Source organism: Haplochromis burtoni, unplaced genomic scaffold, assembly GCF_018398535.1.
Source record: "Haplochromis burtoni strain Fernald_Lab_line unplaced genomic scaffold, NCSU_Asbu1 Contig_33, whole genome shotgun sequence".
In the NCBI taxonomy this organism is placed as follows: Eukaryota; Metazoa; Chordata; class Actinopteri; order Cichliformes; family Cichlidae; genus Haplochromis; species Haplochromis burtoni.
This window is the reverse complement of record NW_024582394.1, coordinates 1,492,402-1,514,054: the sequence shown is the minus strand read 5'-3', so window position 1 is coordinate 1,514,054 and position 21,653 is coordinate 1,492,402. Positions and strand designations below refer to the sequence as shown.

The 21,653-nt window shown below is 38.8% G+C and overlaps 1 protein-coding gene across 1 annotated transcript; it reads right to left on the bottom strand.

Annotated features, from left to right (window-relative positions):
- Positions 1 to 1,185: 1,185 nt before the first annotated feature.
- Positions 1,186 to 19,943, bottom strand: gpm6aa (glycoprotein M6Aa). The gene is made up of 7 exons (XM_005919422.3): positions 19,552 to 19,943; positions 9,354 to 9,546; positions 8,880 to 9,036; positions 7,730 to 7,883; positions 4,934 to 5,010; positions 4,205 to 4,270; positions 1,186 to 3,184 (listed from the first exon to the last, which is right to left on the bottom strand). Exons 1-7 carry the CDS (start codon positions 19,586 to 19,588, stop codon positions 3,032 to 3,034), a joined length of 837 nt encoding a protein of 278 aa, XP_005919484.1. The 5' UTR covers positions 19,589 to 19,943; the 3' UTR covers positions 1,186 to 3,031.
- Between the last annotated feature and the right edge of the window lie 1,710 nt (positions 19,944 to 21,653).

Sequence of the window (21,653 nt, the reverse complement as noted above, 5' to 3'; positions counted from 1 at the left end):
AGTGACTGATGGTGTGCCATTGTGTGTGCTTTTTCTGTCCAAGTACACTTTTACTCCATTGGCAGTGGGTTTGGAATCGCTATCATGGTGAAAAATGAAACCTTTGTCAGTCAGGTGTTTTCCAGGTGGTATTGCATGACGGATCAAAATCTCACAGTACTTTCTGTTTTTTCTGCTGTACCTCTCTCCTGACCTCCTCCATACATTTCGAGCGTGATTCCAACCAATTTCAGATTTGGGTTCATCACTCAAGGAGACCTTTTATCCACTGATATTCTGTACAATTCTTGTGTAATTTGGCATACATCAGCCTTTTCTCCCTGTTTTTTTCCCTTAAGAATGGCTTCTAGGTAGCCACCCTTCCACTGAAACCATTTCTCATTAGGCTTCAGTGAACAGTAGATGGATCAACTGAAGATGTGCCAGATAAATCTCTCAGGTCGTGTGTCAAGTCTTTGCTGGATTGTTTCCAATTTCTGAAGGACATGATTTTCGCATTCTGTTCATTATGCTGTAGGTGTGCCACTTTTTCTTTTGTCCTACATTTTTCTGGTTTTATCACATTCCTTTAAGGAATCTCTGCCCCCCATGCCAAGGTATGATATGTTTTTGATTAACAGATTTGGGGTAATAGCTCTTTAGGAATCACCTTGTCAGTGCAAAAATACAATTTTACACCTGTCAAACTTTGTTGTCTTTGGTATTTTTGTAGATTAACCTAAAGAAATAGAACAAATTATGTTTCTGCTAGTAACCAAGTGTTTAAAGATTCAATTTAAAATTAGTTCTTTCCTACATTGTCTGTTATGTGTAAACAAAACACCAGTACGTCCTCTGAGTTAGGTGTCTTTTTTATGCTAGTATGATTCCATGGTCAGTGTTGAGTAGCTTAACAATCTGTTTAGGTTGTTATTCATTTTTTATTTGAAGTGATTAAGAATAAAGCATGACATCTAGTGGTATAATGTAATTGCTGAGTTGATTTTCTTCTTACCTTTATTAGTGTTCTTTACTCTTTGATCATTTTAGTTAATCTGTCTATAAATGAATCCTCTTGGCTGTACTTACAGATTCACTGTAAAGCTAAGAGTTTGTATTTTTGTCTCATATTGTAACTCTTTAAAATCCTGTGCTACTACCTGTATAGTTGGTTCATATCAAAACAAACTGGACACAAGAAACCAATGGTATTTATTAACAAGTACACAAGTGAATTTTATTTATGCAAGCAAATTTGATCATACAGGTCAAATAAGCCACTTCAAGCTGTTGGCACATGAATATACAAAACAGATTAGATTTAAAGCCTGCTACTAAGCATCTGTAGTGAAAGTACAAAAGACTAATACGAGGAGAAAGCTGAAAGCGTTTTTTCAGATCATTACAGAGTATGCAATGTTGGTACAAGTATTAGCTTTAAGACATGGTTTAAACCTCATCACAAACTAAATAGACACAACTCAAAGACTACAGTCGCTAATATTAGGAGCATAACGCAGTAAGCGTGGGAGGTTTAGTACTGCACATATAAACAAAAGGTTTATCCAGCAAGACAGTCAATAGTGTAAAAATAAAGAGGTGAAATAAAGTAACTTATGAGTCAAAAAGACTATATTGATGCATGTCCATGCCACGAGAAACATCTAAATTCACAGTCTTTACTAACAGTACAGTTATCCAACTTTGAGTTGAACATCAATGCGCTTACATCTAGAGAGAGCACAGAAATGGTCAAAGAAGTGCATGAAACTAGCTTTGAGAAATACTGACAGAAAGAAAAAAATCGCCAGGCAATGAACTGACAGGCCACCTCTGTATGTGGATTTATAGGCAAGTTACAGTTACTGTAATGAACAAAATTACGGTGACGCACACTTTTCTCACATCTGAAAATTCCACCAAGGAGTGCCATTACACAGACAACTTCTTTTCAGGTTGGGGCTGATAGATGCAGGTAGGACTGATTTCTTCTTACTGTCACAAGAGATGTCTTTAAATGTCAGTGCTTAACATATAGGTATACTTATCAGTATATGTATCAGTATATACAGTGCAGAGTACTGCAAAGCAGGAGATTAGTATTTATAAAGTTCAACTTTAGAAATTAAAAAAGAGAATATGAAAGCATGTTTGCATGTGCATTTGTGCGAGTCCGAAAATATATCTAAATGGCAAATATATCATAAAATAACCCACAATTTATCTTCAATTCACTAATCCTATCTATCAAAGTCAGTATTTCCTGTTTAACAGGCTTGGCACATCTAGCAAATATTATTTTACTCTGATTTGGTATTTTTGCGTTGTCTTGCTATTTTTTTTTTAAATTATGTTTCACATAGAAAAACAGATTAAATTGCTTTCATGTGAAAGTGGTTTTAATCCCTGGGAATACTGGTATGGCAAAGGCTTACAATGCTTCATAGTTGTATTGTGAAATTTAAAATATTTTTAAAACTAACCATCCACTCACATACAGTACACAGTTCTTGAACATGAAATCTTCAGACACACGACATGAGAAATGTGCTTGAAAACCCTTTGAAGCCCCTGTTGACCCCCTCAGGAAATCATTATAAAATAAATTATCCATGAAAGCAAAATGACACTTGGTATAAAATAAAGTTTAAGAAAAGTAAAACAATTGTACACTATTAAAAAAAACATAAATACTACTGCTACTTCTGACTCTAAAAACTACACAAAAACTACTGTCAGCACTAAATAACTCTTATTCAACTTGTTCAATAACACAACTGCCAAAATGATAACACCATCCATGAGAGAGGTAAAGGGGCTTTTTTTTTTTTTCATCTGAAATGCTGTTTGTGACTGGGGAGGTTTATGTGACGTTCCCCCCCCCCGAGACCACATTTGTCATATGACGCACCAGTGACATCAGCAGTGGCGAGGGCCCTAGGCGCCATCCGCCCCCCCTCGGGAGGGGATGGTAGAGAGAGACAGATAGAAAGCAAGAAGAGAGAGAGAGTGAGAGAGGCCGGAGTGGCAGGGCCAGGCCTCACGCTGGTTTTTATGTGTAGGCGTTGAGACGCTCCTTGGAGCGAGTGGAATGGATGTCGTGAAGCTCCTGCTCCTCCTTTGACTTGATGTCTTCATACTTCTGCATCCGGCAGGCGTCCTTCACGTAGGCCCAGTTGGCAGATAGCACCATCAAGTAGTGGATCTGTAAGAAAATTATCATTCCCATTTAGCAAATCACACATGATGGGCTGTATTTCATAATCTAGGCATTATCATTATTGATTTCTTAAATGTATTCATTTTTAATACTGAATAGACTTTAAAAGCTGATCTGAACCCTTGGATTAAGGACAACAATCGTCCAGCAGGTGGCAGCATAATTCTAACTGTAGTGTTGGACTTGTGTTACCATGGCAGCAGGGGTTATAATGAATGTATTGTGGTTTTGGTTTAATGACTGAGACTGTTACACAGCTTTTCTTTTCACAGGGACTGACAGTTTTATATTTGCTTTGCAAATATGCAGTAGGACCATTTGACTGAGATTAAAATACAGAAGCTATACTACTACCACTAATAATAATAATTGTTATTATTATTGTTCATGTTGTTATTGCACGTGTTGTTTTTCTATTTCTTATGAACATTATTCATTAATTTATGTGATTTTTTTACTTCAGTATTGAGGTGCACCAGTGCTTCTGTTGTTTTCCAGCTAAGTTTGGAGGGATTAATCACAGCAAAAAAAACTGCGATGTGAGTAAACTAGTTCAGCCCACAATTTGCATCATCATCTCGAGTAGCAAACACTTTCTGTTTCTCAGAAAATGGCTCCTTGCAAATTGCTGATTACTGAGTGATGTTTGCAACAATCTCAGAGCCTTTCTTCTCCCTGTTTCCATGACAACGGCATGACATGCCTGGCTCCTCCGAAAGAGGGAGGGAGACAAACTGTCTTTTTCACTGCGCCAAAATGCCTTCTCTCCTATCTACAGCTATTCTCTCACAGGTAAATATAACAGAAGCTACTGATCCCGCTACAGCATTTCTTCTCACCTGCCTTCATTTTCAAAAATTGTCTTACCACTGCACAGTGTTTGCTGCAACAGCAGCAAAGCTTAATCTGATCTTCATGAAAAAAATACTGCATTACTTAAAATAAATGAATAAATAAAACTTAAACCGGTTTCAGTTTGTTTTCATTTTCTTATCGGTGGCTTACCATAGCAATAACAGCAGCTCCTGCTCCAGCAAGGGCGCAGATGAACAGGTGGAATGTCATGTCCAGCTGGATCAAAAACAAACCGCAGGACATATTAATCCTCAGGGGTTAGCAGATATATTTGGCAATCAAAATCCATTGACTCTATTCTTTTAATAAAATCCATAAATTCACATTTGATATCTGTGACACATTTACCATCAGTATGTAAATGCTCAAGTTTCTCATCAGAAAAATTGCAATTTCAGTGTTAAAAAATACTTTTGTCAACTGTCTAACATGTGAGTTTGGGGTCATAGTCTGAGTTTTCTGTCAAACTTTGACTATTAAGTCAAATAATTTGAATGGCGTTCATACCTTGCAATGCTGTCAGTTCAGGCATGCTGTCATACTGTCAGTTTTTGAGTTTCCTGCTCCGTAGTATAGGTGCACTGTATTCTTTTGCCTTTGTGGTGTAGAATGTGTGAATCTGACAAATCTGACAATATTATTGCTGTAATGAGGACTAACTGGTGTTTTTTTGCAGTTGATGCAGGTTCTGTTAATTATTTTTCATTTAAAAGTAACATTTAGAAGAATACCTGCAAGGAATGCCACTGTTGGAAAGCTATTCACAGTGATGTCTTCACTATATTACGTAATGATTTGTCTTATGTTTGAAACCCATGTGTAATTCATTTTACAGCATGACAACATTAGACATTATTCAGTACTCAAAAGTTACCTTACCTCATTGGATTCACACATCCTGTAGAACTTCTCAGATCCAGTGCACATAGTTCTGGCCTCCGCAATTGGCACAATACCTGAAATTACATACATGTATCAGAGTATTATATTACATTTTTTTCTGTTCACATAGTCCCACAGGTGACATATACACTCACCTGTCACTTCATTAGTCGCACCTTGCTACTGTCGAATGGAGCCCATTTTAAGGCTGTTCGATATAACGATATATATCGGATGACGATATAAAAACGTCTATCGTTTGTTTTGTGGTGTCGCAAAATAAACTGTTTACAGCAATATTTTTTCATCGTTTTGATGGTCACTGTAGTGGCTATATTCATTTCTTAAAGTTCTCTCTTTCTCTTATATTTAATATAACCACACTACAGACGGACAAGCGCCTGTTTTAATGCGTTGTCGTTAGCAACAATGACAGTAGCGTGTCCGCTTGTTTATTTTCCACATAAACCTTTCACAGTAAAGCTCAAGATCCTGTTGAGACTTTTCAAAATAAACTGAATTATGTGAAGTATGCATATTGTTTATGGATGAGAAGCAAAAAAGAGCCGTCAGGTGCTAAAAAATAAACCTTAGACTCAAACGTTAGAACAGGCTTTTCCCCGCAGCACGCCGTGTAATAAATACTCACAAAGAAAACGGCGGCCGTTACAACTTATGTCTAAAAATGTATCGTTTCATGCATCGGTTAAAACACTCTACTCCAGCTACCGACGCCCAGCCGGAAACACTTCACACAAGTCGAGCTGCCCGAGATTCACAGAATTTACAGAAAATGTTACATTTTTGTGATTTATATCGTTATCGGACGATAGATATCTTATATCGAGATATGAGATTTTGGTCATATCGCACAGCCCTAGCCCATTTTGCCTTCAGAACTGCTGTAATTTTTTCTAGTGCAGATTCAGCAAGGTACTGTAAATGTCCCTCGGTAATTTTGATCCATAGTTACATTAAAATAAATTATATTTCTAAAATGAAATTCCATTCTTAATTCATATGGGTTATTATAATGCTGGCCTACCCTCCGCATCTATAACAGCTTAAAATCTTCTGGGGAGGCTTTCTACAAGGCTTAGGAGTGTGTTTATAGGAATTTTTGACCATCCTTCCAGAAGCGCATTTGTAAGGTCAACCACTCATGCTGGATGAGAAAGCCTGGCTCATAATCTCCGCTCTTATTCATCCCAAAGGTGTTCTGTTGGGTTAAGGTCAGGACTAGGGGACAGTCAACTTCTTCCACACCAAACTTGCCTATCCATGTCTTTATTGGCGTTCCTCAAAATGATGCACAGTCATAAAGTAATGTTTGAACAGGCAGGTGCCATCCCAAAACTGTTCCCACAAAGTTGGGAGCATGAAATTGTCAAAAATTATATGGTATGCTGAAGCCCTAAGAGTTCTTTTCACTGGAACTAAGGAGCTGAGTCCAACTCCTGAAAAACAACCCTACACCATAACCCCCCCCCCTCCAACAACTTTATACAGCACAATGCCATCATATAAGTACTGTTCTCTTGGCTACCACCCAGACTCGTCCAGCAGATTGCAAGATGGAAATTTGATTTGTCACTCCAGAGAACATGGCTCCACTCAGTGGAGTACAGTGGCAGTGTGCTTTACACCACTGCATACTGTGCTTTACATTGGGTTTGGTGATTTAAGGCTTGGATCCAGCTGCTCGCCCATAGAAATATATTCCAGAAGGCTCTCTACCCACTGTTTTTGCGTTAATCTGAAGTCCACATGAAGTTTGGAGGTCTGTAACGATTGGTTCTGCAGAAAATTGGTGACCACTGTGCACTATGTGCGTCACAAGCCACTGCTCTGTGATTTTTCATGTGGCTGTGGCTAATTTGCTCTTGTTCCCAAACTCTTCCACTTTGTTGCACTACCACTAACAGTTGACTGTGGAATAGTTAGTAGTGAGGAAATTTCCCAACTGGACTTGTTGCACAGGTGGCATCCTATCATGATACCAAACTGGAATTGACTGAGCTCCTGAGAGCACCCCATTCTTTCACAAATGTGAGGATGCAGAAATGCAAACATCAAGACTCATCAGACCACGCAATATTTTCCAAGCTTCTGTTGGCTATTTTTCTGAACTTATTGCACCCTCAGCTTCCTGTTTTTCACTGACAGGAGGAGCAGTCAGTGTGGTCTTCTGCTTCTGCAGCCTATCTGGTTCAATGTTTGATGTGTTGTGTGTTCAGAGTTGCTCTTCTGCATACCTTGGTTGTTACAAATGGTTATTTGAGTTACTGTTGCCTTCTTAGTAGCTTTAATCAGTCTGGCTATTTTCATCTCACCTCTGGCATCACCAAGGCATTTTCACTCAGAGAACTGCCTCTCACTGTATATTTCCACTTTTTTAAACCATTCTCTGTAAACCCTAGAAACAGCTGTGTGGAGAAATCCAAGTAGATAATCAGCCACAGGCGGTGGTTTAATGTGACCCAAGGCAAGATGTATCCGTGTTTTTATATTCTTTATGCCAAATTTTCACATCTAGTGTGAATTTTTATATGGTGTTTATCATTTCCATACAGTCTCATTGTGCTATACTTAAAAAAATAATATAATTTTTATTATTTAGCCATATCCTAAAGTGATGATTAATCCATTTAAAAGAAAACTATATGGAGGTTACAGTACAGGTAGTTGTTCTAAAAAGTAAAAAAAAGTAGCAATTTAAATACAGCATAAATTTCTGTCACCGAGGTATTTCAAAAGGGGTGGAGGGGGGGACTGGAGAATATTCATGCTTACCATACTGGCGTGGGTCAAGGCATAGGGTGGCTCCCTCCAGGACAGTAGTATTTTGGCAAATATTCCAGATGTTGAAATATATGAAAACTGGAATGGAGGTAAATGCAGTCACTCCAAGCCAAGCCAGCATGAAGATGTATGTCAGCATGATGAACTGAAAGGGGAAACAGTACAGATGGATTACTGAAGTGGAACCGTATTTATTTGTAATATTAACACCTTCCAAGGCACTGTGGCTGGTGTAAAACTGATCATTTAGACGTTGACTCGTCTATGTCTAGATGTTGACGGCAAGGTCTTCTGAGATTAGTTTTTGTTGTAGTTAATATTTTTATATTCTCCAAGTTATTTTATAGGATTGCTGCATGCTCTTTTGTATGTTCTGGATGTGTGCTGATAATTTATTTTGTTCTTGTTTCAGCAGTATTACCATATTGAACGCTGATCAGAAATAAACCTTATAATGTCCTTTGCTGGTTGAGTACTGTAAGTACTACATAAGATATTAGCTTGTCAAGAAAAGTTAGTTAAAAGAACAAATCATTATCATTTTCGATTCTTCTTGTTAAATAAAAACAGCTTCAAGAGAAGCTAAAGAAAAGGTGATAAGATCAACTTTCCTCTGTGTAGACAGATTTCTTTAGCAGAGGAACTTGGGAAATCTAAGATTTTGATATATTGATTATGAGAAAGTACTATATATCAAACAGAAGAGATGAGCAGACATGTGAATGACCCCAGATTACATTAGGTTTGTATATCTCCCTTCAATGTCTTCTTTCCTTGGGGAAAAATGCAGTGCTATTTATACTTTCTTTTATAGGGGAAAATAAAGATAGTTGAGTTATAGTACTCGTAAAGGCTCTATTGTGGCTGACCCTTTTCAGCCTTTTCAAAATAGTGAAACCTCACCAAATACAGGGGTCAACTCTAAAAAAGAATCTATTACATATAGAGCTTGGGAGAGCACGAGTAGTGTCACATTGGCCACAAAAAAAAATGTCAGCTATTGAAATCTACTCAGCCTTCAAGGGAAAATTCCTGGGAAATGACCTGACATTTACTAGGTGATTCCCGACAAGAGCAAAAGCTTATATAGAGTAAAAGACATACATTTTATAGTTAGTATGAAGTAAAATAGTAGCCCTACCCAGGCACTGACACAACGTCCACATGTTGTGATCTTGAAGTCCCCGTACAGATCTTTAATGGCACCACTTGTGAAGAATCCCTCCACCATTAGCAGGATGCCATAGACGAAGAAAGCCGATGCAATGCCGTAAATCACATACTTAATAATGTCAATCCTGGAGAAGGAATACAGAACAACAGAAATGCAGTTTATAAAAATAAGAAGTTCCCCTTTCTTTTTAAGATGTTAGCAAGAATATTCATACAAAAATACTCACAGGAAAATTATATAGATAATTGCAGGTCATTACATTTGCCTGTTAAACAGAAGTAATCAACATATCTGTCTTAAATTGGCTACGCTTGTTGTGATTGTGCGGTGGATCTCTGGGATGTGTCAAAGCACATATAATTGTGTATTTTATACTGTGGAAGTATGCAAACTATGTTTTCTTGCTGATCAGCAGGGCTGTTTAGAATCTTTGTTACTTACATTGTAAAGACATCCAGTGAATCCACAGGGCTCCTCACAACCTCAAAGTAGTCCTGGAGGATGGTGACAGTGCCAGTCAGGGCTTCATGTCCACAGCCACAGAAGAGGGCCACACCAGCATACAGCAAGATGGTGGCTATGAGGGATGGGTATGGAATCCCACCCAGGCATTTGATGCAGCATTCAAGGCATCCTAAAGCGGAGAACGAGATTAGCCAACAAAGACTGTTAAAATTCTGAGAGAAAAAACACCAGACGTGGCACAAAGTAACAGAGACATTTTTGCTGCATTTGCTGCATTTTAAATTATTTATCAATACATTAGCATTGAGCAAATGCATCTGCATGCAGTACAGTGTATTTCCATTTCCATTTAATATTTTCCAGCAATTAAACCAGCTGGGAGGCAGCTATGCATGTAACACTGCAAGCTAGTTTGACTGCAGTACTCCTTTCCCTTATGTTAAAAAAACAACAACAAAACCCTTTCAAACAACCGTGTTATTCGTTCTGTCAGCTCTATAGCCCTACGGATGATGCTGACATTTTATTCAGCAATACAAACTCAGCCTTAGTTTCACATAGTAATCATGACCTTTAACCCCATTCTACTTTCCTCAGCTTCCTGTGCCAGGGGGTTCTTAAGGTGACAAATCACTGCTCAGGTTCATCTTCAATCTCCTGTGACACAGACTGCTCACAAAGACACAAAGAAGCCACGTCTGTAAATATTGTACCCAGGTTTGCCTTTATGAATTGCTTTGATTTATGAGTCTCCATCTCATGTGTGTGTGTTTTGTGCTACTGAGTCAGTCATTTCCCAGTAACTACAACAGAGGTACAGAGGTATTTCCTGTGTAAGTGCGAAACAAATCCAGTATTGCAGTGTTTTGCTGTATATTATCCAGACAGATACATTTTTCACAAAGCCAGACTAGTCTGAAACAGCTAGACCTGTATTAAAATCGGAGAGCTGCTTCATAAGTATCCTAAATGATTAAAGTTGAAGTCAGTATACAAATGTGGAATATGTGCTTTTATGACCAGCACTGCGTTACTCTTGATCAGATGTAAGATGATCATGGCCCATGATTAAATTCATCTGCATTGGTTTTGCTGTGCTCATTCAGAAGAGATGCAGTGACTCTGTTGTCAGTTGCAAAGATGATAAGATTTCAGGATGTTTTCAGCTCCATTCTTTTAAAGGTTGTCTAGTCATCTTCACTTTTGTTTCAAAGCAGCAGTCAGCCCAATATTCCTCCTCCTCAACTCTCTTCGTGTGACTCTGATCCAGACATGAGTGGAATACCAAGTAGCTGGTCCGCCCGCTGGGCTGTGCTGAGCACTCAAACGCTTGGTGCAGTTACAACCTTCACCCAGGGTTTCCTAGATTATCTACCTCCTTACTGATGTTATCCACTGCTAGACTGTGGAATGTCTATTCAGCTTATGTGCTATATTTTAAACATGTTTCTGTCCATATCCGTGTTTGCTGAATGCTGTATCCTAAAACAATCCATGCAGCTTTTCACACGTCACACTACACAGTCCAAACAACTCTGCTGTGCCTGTTAATAAGCTTCTGATTTTAGTCTCTGTTTAAGTATTCTCAGCTCATACAGTGTATGCTTAGATCTAAGCTTTAAAGATGAGGTACACATATATATTGTCTTCCAAGCCTTTTGTTGTTTAGAGGAAAGATTATAGTATGCATTATATCTCAAACTGGTGATTCCCCCATTGAATAGAGGGACTGCAGTGCCATTTGTCTGCCTTTATCATCACTGCCTTAGTAATTCTCCAACATTCCCACTGATTCACCTAGGAAGAGACATCAAATTCAGGGGATACTTCACCTTTAGTGCCTCTTGGTAACTATCAGGTACTTACAGTGCCACGTGACATGCACTCCTAGGTGTTTTCACGCTAATTCACACCTTCTGTCATGTGACTCTGAGAACCTGCAGTAGATTTAAATGGCCTGGACTCCCTCTGGCTCCAAGCCTTAAACAGATGCTGCTTAAATTCTGCCGTTTTAGTGCATTTCAGGAATACTTTGAGGGAAGCTCCCATAGTGGAGGTGTTGGTTTAGTCATTGTAATCAAAAATGAATTTATATAAATCACTTTGTATAGTCTCACTTTGAGTAGAGCTGTTTTTATTTGGAAACCTGCATCCTAATACAATAATGGAAAAACTGACAGTTTTAAAGAACTCAATTCAGTCCTGTGGAAAACTAAGTACACCCTATGAGTCAACAGTTTGTAGAATCAGTTTGTAATTCTTTTTTGCAGGGCTTTATCAGTTTGTGACATTGTTGTGGAGGAACATTGGAACAAAGTCCAAAGTTCATGTTGCAAAATTACCTTAGTTCATTGAGGTTTGTGGGCATTTGTATATTCTCAGCACTCTTCCCACCACAGAATTTCAATCAGTTGACTTTGACTCAGCTGATGCGACACTTTGATTCTTTTCACAAGTCCACGAGTTCAAGGTCACGATCAACTCAGTAACTGCAAGATCCACAGGAACTGTGTTTGACAGTTGTTTGTGCTGATGGTGCGATTGATTTTTGCCAAATGTGACGATAGTCAAACATCTCCACTTTGGTTTTGACTGTGCAAAGTACTTTCCAGAAGTCCTGAGGTTTGTTCAAATGCAACCCTTCCAATCACGCCACATTTAATTCCTATGGAAGCAGTAAGAGTGTGGTTAGTTTTGCATAAAACTATGCAAAGTTATGTGTAAGCATGTGTTTTTAACACGATTCCATTCTGCAGCTACAATATTTTGGATAGCAAATTTTTCTGTTATCATTATTTAAAGGTGTCAGCTTGTCTTTTTCTGGCAACTTATGCATGAAAAGGTCTCCAGATGCACCAGTGCCAAGGTTCTGAGACCAACCAAATACATGTTAACACACAATCCTGATAACTTTGCAGTATAATGTCTGGAATGCCTTAGAAATCAAGGATCTGTTACATAAACTGGACTTTATCAGATTCACTCATTCATTTCCCAAGGTCTCGTGAATGTAGCTATTTTTGTTCTTTGCTTGAGTACCCTCTGTCTGTCTGTCACTACCTCTTACCCCAGATTCATTATGTTGAGTTGCCTTATCACTTCAGGAAACAGGCACTGACAGAATTTATTGATGTAGCTGTGATTACTGACAAGATGAGAGTGAGGCAGAGAGTTCAGAAACACTTATCCTCTTGGCCACAGTGCCCATTTATGAGCCAGAGTAAGAGTCAACTGTTGAGTCAAGTACTACAAACACATGGATTTGTATGTAGTACTGATGGGATACAAATTACTGCAATGTTCCCAGTTAATTTTTTATTTATTTCCAAACTATGTCGCTTGTATGGAAAAATAAGGTTTTTCAGCCATCAGAAATAGATAGAATAGATATAAAACATTTTCTCTTGCATTTTGAATCTTAAACATAGGAATGCAGCGGCCTTTGAGATATGCTGGTGCTGATTTTGTGCAGTAATTGAGCGGAGCCTGTATTTAACATGAAGAGAGACAAGCGGTAATATCAATGATTTAAGTGATGGCTTCAATCAAGGCTTATTTCCTTGCTTTTCTGCACACAGCATAAAGCAGCTGCGAATTTACATGGACTACTTTTCCACCAAGCAGTAAACAGAATTGGCTACTAGCATGTTTGTACATTGTATTGTAAATGTAACTACAGAGTACAACACAGATAATATTTGTCTATATGTGACTTGACTTAAAGAGTTTCCATGGAAACAGTTGAAGATGAAGTTAGAAGGCAGGATAAAAGCATTACTGAGTGGACGTAACAGACTAATGTTTTATTGATCGTCTGCTCTTAATTCTGTGGAAGGGAAACTCATCACACCCAGTAAAGAGAGGTGTGTTAGAAAAGGACCAGATTCAGTGATAAAGTTGTAAATGTAGGTTAAAACGTAAAAACTAACAAGGCTTCCATCTTTGTCTGAGAGAAAAAATGTATTCACGTGAGTAGAAACAGCTGAATTTACAACGTAATGTCTTCTTAGCCTAGCTGCCCTTTTTCACATTTACTATGTTCCTTCCTGTTTTTGAAAATGCAGTGATAAAAGATCACCAGCAATGCGTTTATGATCTCATATGTTATCTGTCTTCCTCACCCCATTAAAAAATACCAGTGCATGCTATCATTTGCTCTCTGTAAACCGTCATTGATCCTAAATGAATTTGAGACTCTGAGTGGGTGAAAAATGGCAAACGGACGATTCTAAGAGTTAGAGGATGCTTGATCAATAATTTAGAAGTGGCACAGTGCGGAGGCACACAAGTCTCCCACATTCATTTTTCATGCTTTCTGCTTAGCCCCACATCACCTGTGATAAAAATAAAAGATGGCCTGCTTTAGGGGTCATGGGTATTTGAATGGCTGTGTCGTATAGGAAACAATGACTGTCAAGTTTGGTGCAACCAAGCAGATTTAAAATGGACTAGAATTGCAGTGACAAGGACCATCTGTGTACTTGAATGAATATATGTGATGTTTTTGTTTTGCCTTATTCTGAACTGGAGTACACCCCCAAATGTTTGAGGTAAGCTTAGTCTACAAAACATCTTTTACTCAGAATAACCTATTTTCCAATTAGTAAAAAGCATTTAAGGATTTTCTTGCCTCAGCGTGTTGATTAAATACAAATTTCATCGGTGCAAATCTTAACTCTAGCAAAACCAGGATTAATGCTATTCAGTTTTGAACAAAGAGACAGATTTAGAAGATGGCACTGTTTTAAATATTTTATTTTCCTAGAACAAAGCCACATGTTTTTTTCAAGGGAGGAAAGGGAGGGGGTGAAATTGAGGCCTGTGAGAGCCCAAACACCGCGGCCCAATCAACAGAAGGCGTCTCCCTAATACAAAGAGAAAGGATGACCCCCTCCCAGGGCCTCTCCCACCTCCCACTTCTCCTCCATCTGTCAGTGCCATAGCTGACAGGCAAAAGGGATATACACATACACACATTCTCTCTGACCTAGTCAACTTTTGCATGAGGGATGAGATAATGTTGTCCATATCAGATCAGTGCAGGGTTAATTTATGGAGTAACGGGGTGGATGATGAATTGGATGAATTCTGCGAATTACAGTGTTGTGATGTTTCTCAGACATTTCCACATTATGAAATTTGCTTAGTTCATCCATAGGTCAGTATTTGACGTGTAGTGGTCCTGTTAAACTGGAAAAAAAAATTGTATTTAAGGCTAGATTACCTTTAAGACATTTTTTCGCTATTGACACAAATATTTCTTAACCAAAATAGTTCCATAGCTAGTGAAATATCAGACATAAAAGTAATATTGGGCAGATTCCAAATACTTGCTTTCAAAGATGATTTTTACTCAAATGTGTGTTTATGCGACCCTGAATTGGATGAGTGGAAGAAAATTAATGGATAGATGGATGGTTGCTTATGTTGGTTCATTCCTAATTAAAAAGGATTTCTTCCTTTTGAAGTCATATAGAGATATGAGGCTTTGCTTTTGATGCAGTTTTAGCATCTGAGAAAATAAATGGCATGCTGCATTAGAGTATTAAATGAACAAAATTCATTAAAGACGATGACGGAAAAAGGAAAGAAAATCTAATTCTGTGTCTGTGCATTCATTTCTAACACGAGAGATCCAATAAGAGAGATCAATTTTCCCACATACAGCTAGCATTTATTAGGGGTTTTGTGTGGGGACGGGGTGGTGGTGAGCCTGGTCAGACAGAGAGAGAAGAGAGAGCGAGATCTCAGTGGGGGGATGGTGTGCCTGTGTCAGCCTGAGTGTAATGGGCGTGCATGCGTCTCGTTGCTTTCCTTGTTCCTTTAATGCACCCCACCCCCCTTCCCCTGCAGTGAGCGGGTTTTTTTTCAGCTCCTGTGTGCCCCCATCTCCTCTGCGCATGTTTAATCAACCAGCATGGTTGCCATAACAACCACAGCGCAAAATCTGAGAATAGACCGGGTACTTGAGAGCCGTGACCCACTTACTGTATGTCAACAAATTCAGTGGGACAATAGTGAACGAGACACATTACACATAAAACCCCTTCAGGGCTAAAAGGTTGTTCCACACCAGGCCTGAAAGCTCAGCTACTGATTTCCTCTCTTCCTTTTTCACAGAGAGATGGAAGAGTCTAAACAGGACTGCGTGACTGTAGACGTGTCTTTTGTCTAAGCCAAGTTCACTCCAGGAACTAGGGGGCAAAAGTCAAAAACACAGCAAAAGAAACAAGGTTTTTGACTTTAGGTTTATGCATTTTAACCATGCAGGTATTTCCATTTCACAGGGTGGAATGAGTTTAATTTTCCTGATTGCCAACCTTATAAGCAGCCAAAACCAAAGAATGCAGGGATTTGAAGCACAGCTCCAAAACAATAGACCATAATGAGAGCATGTCTACAGAGTCCAACAAAAGTGGAGTACTTCATACTGCATATTAGTACTTCAATTTTTACTCAATAACAGTTTCCCGACACACTTTACCCTGAATGACCGAAATTTTAAGTAACATTTAAATTACATAAGCTAACACAACTCACAAGACACAATCATGTTGAGTGACAACAATATCATATTATCATTTTAAGATATTATCATTACAGTGAGCTAGTGTTTATCATCAATCTCAATGCAAGTAATTTTCAACACCTCTTTCCCTATGCCTATATCTATACCATTGTGTCATTGCTCAAAACAATAAGAGACCCCACATAAGGTTTTTAGCTGCTCCAGAAATAATTACTAGAACAATTGGTGGAACTCTCTTGACCTGGGCTGGGGCAGGCTTCAAAACAATAAGGGGCAGTAGAGGAGAACATAGGAGCTCTTAGATAAGCTGCTACTTATACATGAGGTAATATATTCATGAATGTGCTGCAAGTGAATAATATCTTCTAAATAATTTATTTCTTATCATATTTGGTAAAAATAAACAAGAAAACCCAAACAAATGTGGTTTTTATGTAGTGGAAAACCATTTGTCTGACCACAGCAACTATGTTCAAAGCAGCATCTCCTTGCCTTTAGCTTAATGCAGATTTGGCATTTATCAAGTCAACTGCAAATTCAAAGTGCATGAAACTCGGTGAACCTTTAAAACTACAACACAGTTTTTCCATTGTGTATTACGGTCACACGATGTTACTGACATGATTGTAGACGGACAAAAATGAGATGCTCAACATGCAACCACATGCTAATCAAACAGAAGGACAAACGCTACCTTGCAGAGTAGATTCTTGGCTCAGGAAATGCTAACAGGTGTGCCTTTCTCAGTTTTTCCATTCAGCAACAGTTAGTACATCAAGTGTAAATGACCTGCAGAATCATGTTTGGTTTATTTATCCACAGTATTACCCACCATATGGTCATTTCCAGAACTTTTAGCATATTTAGCCGTGTGTTCCTACTGGTCTAAACCTGCTTTTTCAACAGAAGGGCGCTGGACTGCTCCCTGCTGCTAATGGCCACTTTGGTACATAGAGTGCGCTCATACATTTGGCTAGCAGCTGAAGTGAACAGTGCCCACCTGGTGCATCTGACTCATAATCTGAGATTTGCAACCTCAGAAGAGGAAGACAGAAGGGCATTAGGATGCTGTGAGTGCACTCAGTGACACCTGCACCCCTTTGAGCTGGAAGTACCAATTTATCTACAGTCCGTTTGCTAGCTTGGATGATGTCTTCATTAGCAAAATGATAAAGAATTGTGCTTTAATATACATATGTAAACGATGATAAAATGCACATCACCAACTGTGGGGGCTCTGCTTCTACATCAGCGTTACGCAAAATGAGAAGCTTTTAAAATGTTGGTGTTTCTAGATGTCCAGTCTTACCAATTTCTGCACATTTATTGGGTAGAAGCTTGCTGTAGACAGAGGCCTGTCAAGTTATTATGTTTTCCTTAACAGTGTAAACTGTATGTATTTAATCTTTTCTATGATTTATCCCACTTTTTGCAATTAAGGTTAGATTGTGAGTTTTTGGTCAAAACTGATCAATGATTATTACAAACTATTACATATTTCTCCAGAAAAATCAAAGTGACATGGGTGAAAACATGACTATCATCAGAGGAGTCATTGCAATTATCTTTTGTCTTCACAAACTATAGAGGGGCTGTCAAATCAATAATTTAATAAACGATACAATAATTTAGGTTACCAACATATGTAAATTGCGTTGCATAATACTTGGTCTCCAGAACCACCATCTTGGCACATGGTGATAAACGTGACTTGAAATACTTAAAATAGTGACACTATTGATTTTTCATTCAAAAGGAAAGTCTAAGCTATAACCTTTCAAACACAATACTAACTAACAGGACCAGGGTGTATTTTCTTGTGTTATTTGTTAATAATAGCCTATGATTTACGAAAAAGGCTGTATGTTTCAACATCAAGCCACTCAGGATCCCAGGCAGTGATTGATGTCTTTTTATGCACAAATTTCTATAATTTCTGCTACACATGGTCTACAGAATAATTGTTCAGTTTTGTCATTGGAAGGTACAACATGGAAATTATTCCAACAACCAAACTGCCTGATGATATGCTGGAGAAGCTGCGCAATCTTAACTACTGTGGAAACCAGTTCAGTAGTTCTCAGTGTTGTCTAGAGCGGACTTATGATAGAAGGTGTCGGGCTAAAAACAAACATTAGCTGGTTAGCTGGTTGGTGTGTATTGGTCACTTTCCAAGAGCTTCAGCCTTTAGTTTACTGTATAAAACAACACACGGCTTATTTCCTCATATTCACGTGATGATTTTAGTTTTTTTTCAAGTTCAAGGGGAGAAATCAAATGCTTGCTTGTGTTGACACATGGGCAGTGATTCATAAAAGCACCCTAGTGTGAGAAGCAGGTTGCATATGTCAAAGCAGAGCCTCTGCTGTAACAGGTTATTAACAGTCAATTTGGTTTTAATAAGCTTTTGTTCAAGAAAAATGAGCTTGCAGAGCTTGCTTTATATGAGTACGTGCTAAATAATTACATTAATATTCTGCCCAAATTAATGGATCTGACAGATGGCTTTATTATCGAACTGTCATCCAAAAATTGCCCATAGGGACGCCACTAAAGGTTGTTTGATCAAAATCTATAGGTTTTCTAGAACTTCTCCTACTACGCTGCTTAGTCAAGCAGTTTGATTAAGCTCACTATATTCTCCCAAGCTTCTCATTTTCTTTTTCACTCTGTGCTGTAATCATTTCTAACTCTACATATGCGCCTCTTCTTGTCTCTCTTCCTCCCACATTCTTAGACACAGCAAACTATTCCTGTGCTTCTGAAATGTCATCAACAGGAGTGGGTGAAGAGGGAGTAGATAATGACTTTGCCAGCGCCATGGCAACTGTTTCAGTTCGTGTGTGTGCCTGTAAGTAGTGCTAAGTTGCAGGGAAGAGCGACAGGAGGCAACACAAACATATGCCTGACACAATAAATCTGAGAGAGAAGGAGGCAAGGGAGGTGAAATAAAAACGTGTTTTCTACATGAGAACAGCATCCTCTTTACCTTTGGTATTATGTCATTCTTTAACAAAAAATATCTTTTTCCAATCCACTGATGAGAAAATACACTTGCTTTATACTGTTGCAACCATATACTGAATCATTCATGCAGAGAAACAAGATGCGGAGGTGTGAAGTATAAATAGCAATTCAGCTCTGCACAAAGCATACACTGCCCCTCCTAAGTGAATGAAAAAAAGAACCCCTAAAAACTCCTCCTGCAACAAATGCACAGTGAATATTGCAAAGCACTACTGCATCATACAGCACCTCGGTTTTTCCGACACAAAGGACAGAACCTGAAAGCTGCTGGTTTAAAGACTAGTAATAATGGTAGTTCAGTTTGGTTCCATGCTCTTCGTGTTTCTCTCTGTCATCACGACAAGCATGAAAGCCACATCAAGCAAACAAAGGCAGTCCAGCCCTTGCTGTAGCAGTTCACACCCCTGTGACTACCCAGACAGCACATACAGACGTGCACTTTTCAGTGGAGTGCTGATACTCAGTGGACAAAAGAATTCCCACAAACAGATGCTCTTTTATTCAAAGAGGGTATGGCTTACATTTGTGCAGTTGTCTCTGCAAAGACACTACTGACCCTGACAAAAGCAAACATACATAAATGAATTCATCAGAACATGCAAAGATTTACTTTCTTACCTTTCTGGGTCTGCCCCTCATCCATGTCTTCTTCCATTTTGCTTTTTCTTCTTTTTTAAGTAGCTATCGATTAGTAAATAAATGTCCTGTGTAGGTTTAAGATCGTATTTATTTAAGGAGTAATCCACACATCAGTTCCCCTTTCTTTCTCTATACTCACTTTCTCTCTCTCTCTTTCTCTCTCTCTCTCTCTGAACACTTAGATTGGCTGTCAGGTGTGGTTTCTGTCAAGTGACTGGGCGATGCAAAGGATCACTTAGCCTTTGTGGTACTGTCCATTGCAAACCGCTGTGGCAAGTGCAGAACGCCTCCTTGGTCCCTGGTGGAGGAGGAGGAGGAGGAGAGGAGTAGCAGGGCTGGCTTGAGCTGAGGGTGGTCTCTGTGGTTTGAAGGAAAGCGCATGTGTGACAAAGAGCCATGCATTTGAAAAAGGGAGGTGTGTGGAAAATGTTGGATTAAAACACTAAAAGCAGCAACGGTGGTAGAACCTAAGCCAGAATCAAGATCTTTTCACTGTGTTGTCTAGACAGTTGTGTTCATGAGTGTTGGTGACTATTCCTTGTCTCACCCTCCCTAAACAACACCCCCTCTCAGACAGAATGGTTAAGCCCATCACCCACCAACCCCCCTTCCTATGCGAGGCTGCGGCTGCTCTATATTAGCACAACCTCTCATTAAATAAGTGAGGGGGTACATCTGATTTCGAAATGGGATTCTCCTAATCTTATTAGTTTTACAGATTAAATTATACAATCACCAAGGCGTTGTCATTGGATTCTTGAATTCTAAATGACACTATATGTCTAGAGCTGCAGACAAACAGCTCACACGCTGATGAAAACTGCTAAATAATTATGCAAATACATACCTAGATCATGGACAGGACACAAGGTAATTGGAATTGGAAATTGGTATTTTAAACTGCTGTTGAGTGAAATATGCTGTATAGATAAAACCTGACTTGACAAAGTATGGACAGATGGGTGAATGGATGGATGATCAGACAGGTGGATTAAATGAAACTTTAATGATCCCTATGGGGAAAGGAAGCTTCTGCTGCAGCCAAGACCTGAGAGGGAATAGCGAAGGAGGCAAGTGAGGGTTGTAAGAGTGATTCAAGTAAGTACGCTAGCTTAAATAGACTGCAAAATATTAATCGGATGGAAGTTCAGCAAATTAACTTGCTAGAAATCACTTTTAGTCATCCGTTATCTTATTTGTGCCTGCTGTAATACCAGGAATGCCAAAAGCTTCACTCATAGGCCTTTCAGAAGAAAAGCAAGATAAAGTTTTTATGGTAATTATGGTAATGTGATGTGTATGTGATCATTTATTAATGATTCTATATAATGCTTTATTAATGTTTCATTGCTTAATGTAACATTCATTGAATTATTCAATTAGCCTACTTTAGTTTGTTGTCTAACCAACTGGTGTGTCAAAAATTACCATACCACTGAGTACCGCTTTGTAATTCAAATTAGCATTAAATGTTTATTAGCTTTTCTGGCAGCATGGATCAACGGATGGTGATGTCTGTAGTAAGAATCCAACCTTTCAGTCCAGACTTTTAATACCTCAATAAGTGTCAGATGCATTATTTTGAAATATTGTGCAGAAATTCCAGAATGTCCGGATAGCAGATATGGATATATGGCCCAAGAATTCCTGTTATGTCTACACAGGGCTCGCAAAATTGCTTGCTTGCCTGCTTATATTATCAGGTGAATGCTCAGTAGCATATTGTTTAAAGCTCTGCTGTGCATATGTAGATTCTAAACATCTTGCTTTATCATGAGATCAAGAGACAATTTCAACCACTTTCTCCCTTTTCCATCTCCTTAGGGGCTGCTCCCTTTTTTTTATTTTGTGCACACGATATAGTCTTAAATAGTCATTTGTATCTGGTGAATATCCATTCATCCATTTTCTTCTGCTTATCCAATTCAGGGCCATAGGGAGGGGTTGGAGCCCATCCCAGATGTCACAGGGAAAGAGGCAGGGTGCACCGTGGATAGGTTGCCAGACTATTGGGGCTAACACAAAGGGAAAGAGAACCATTAACACCTACAGCTTATTTAGAATCACCAGTTAACCTTCAT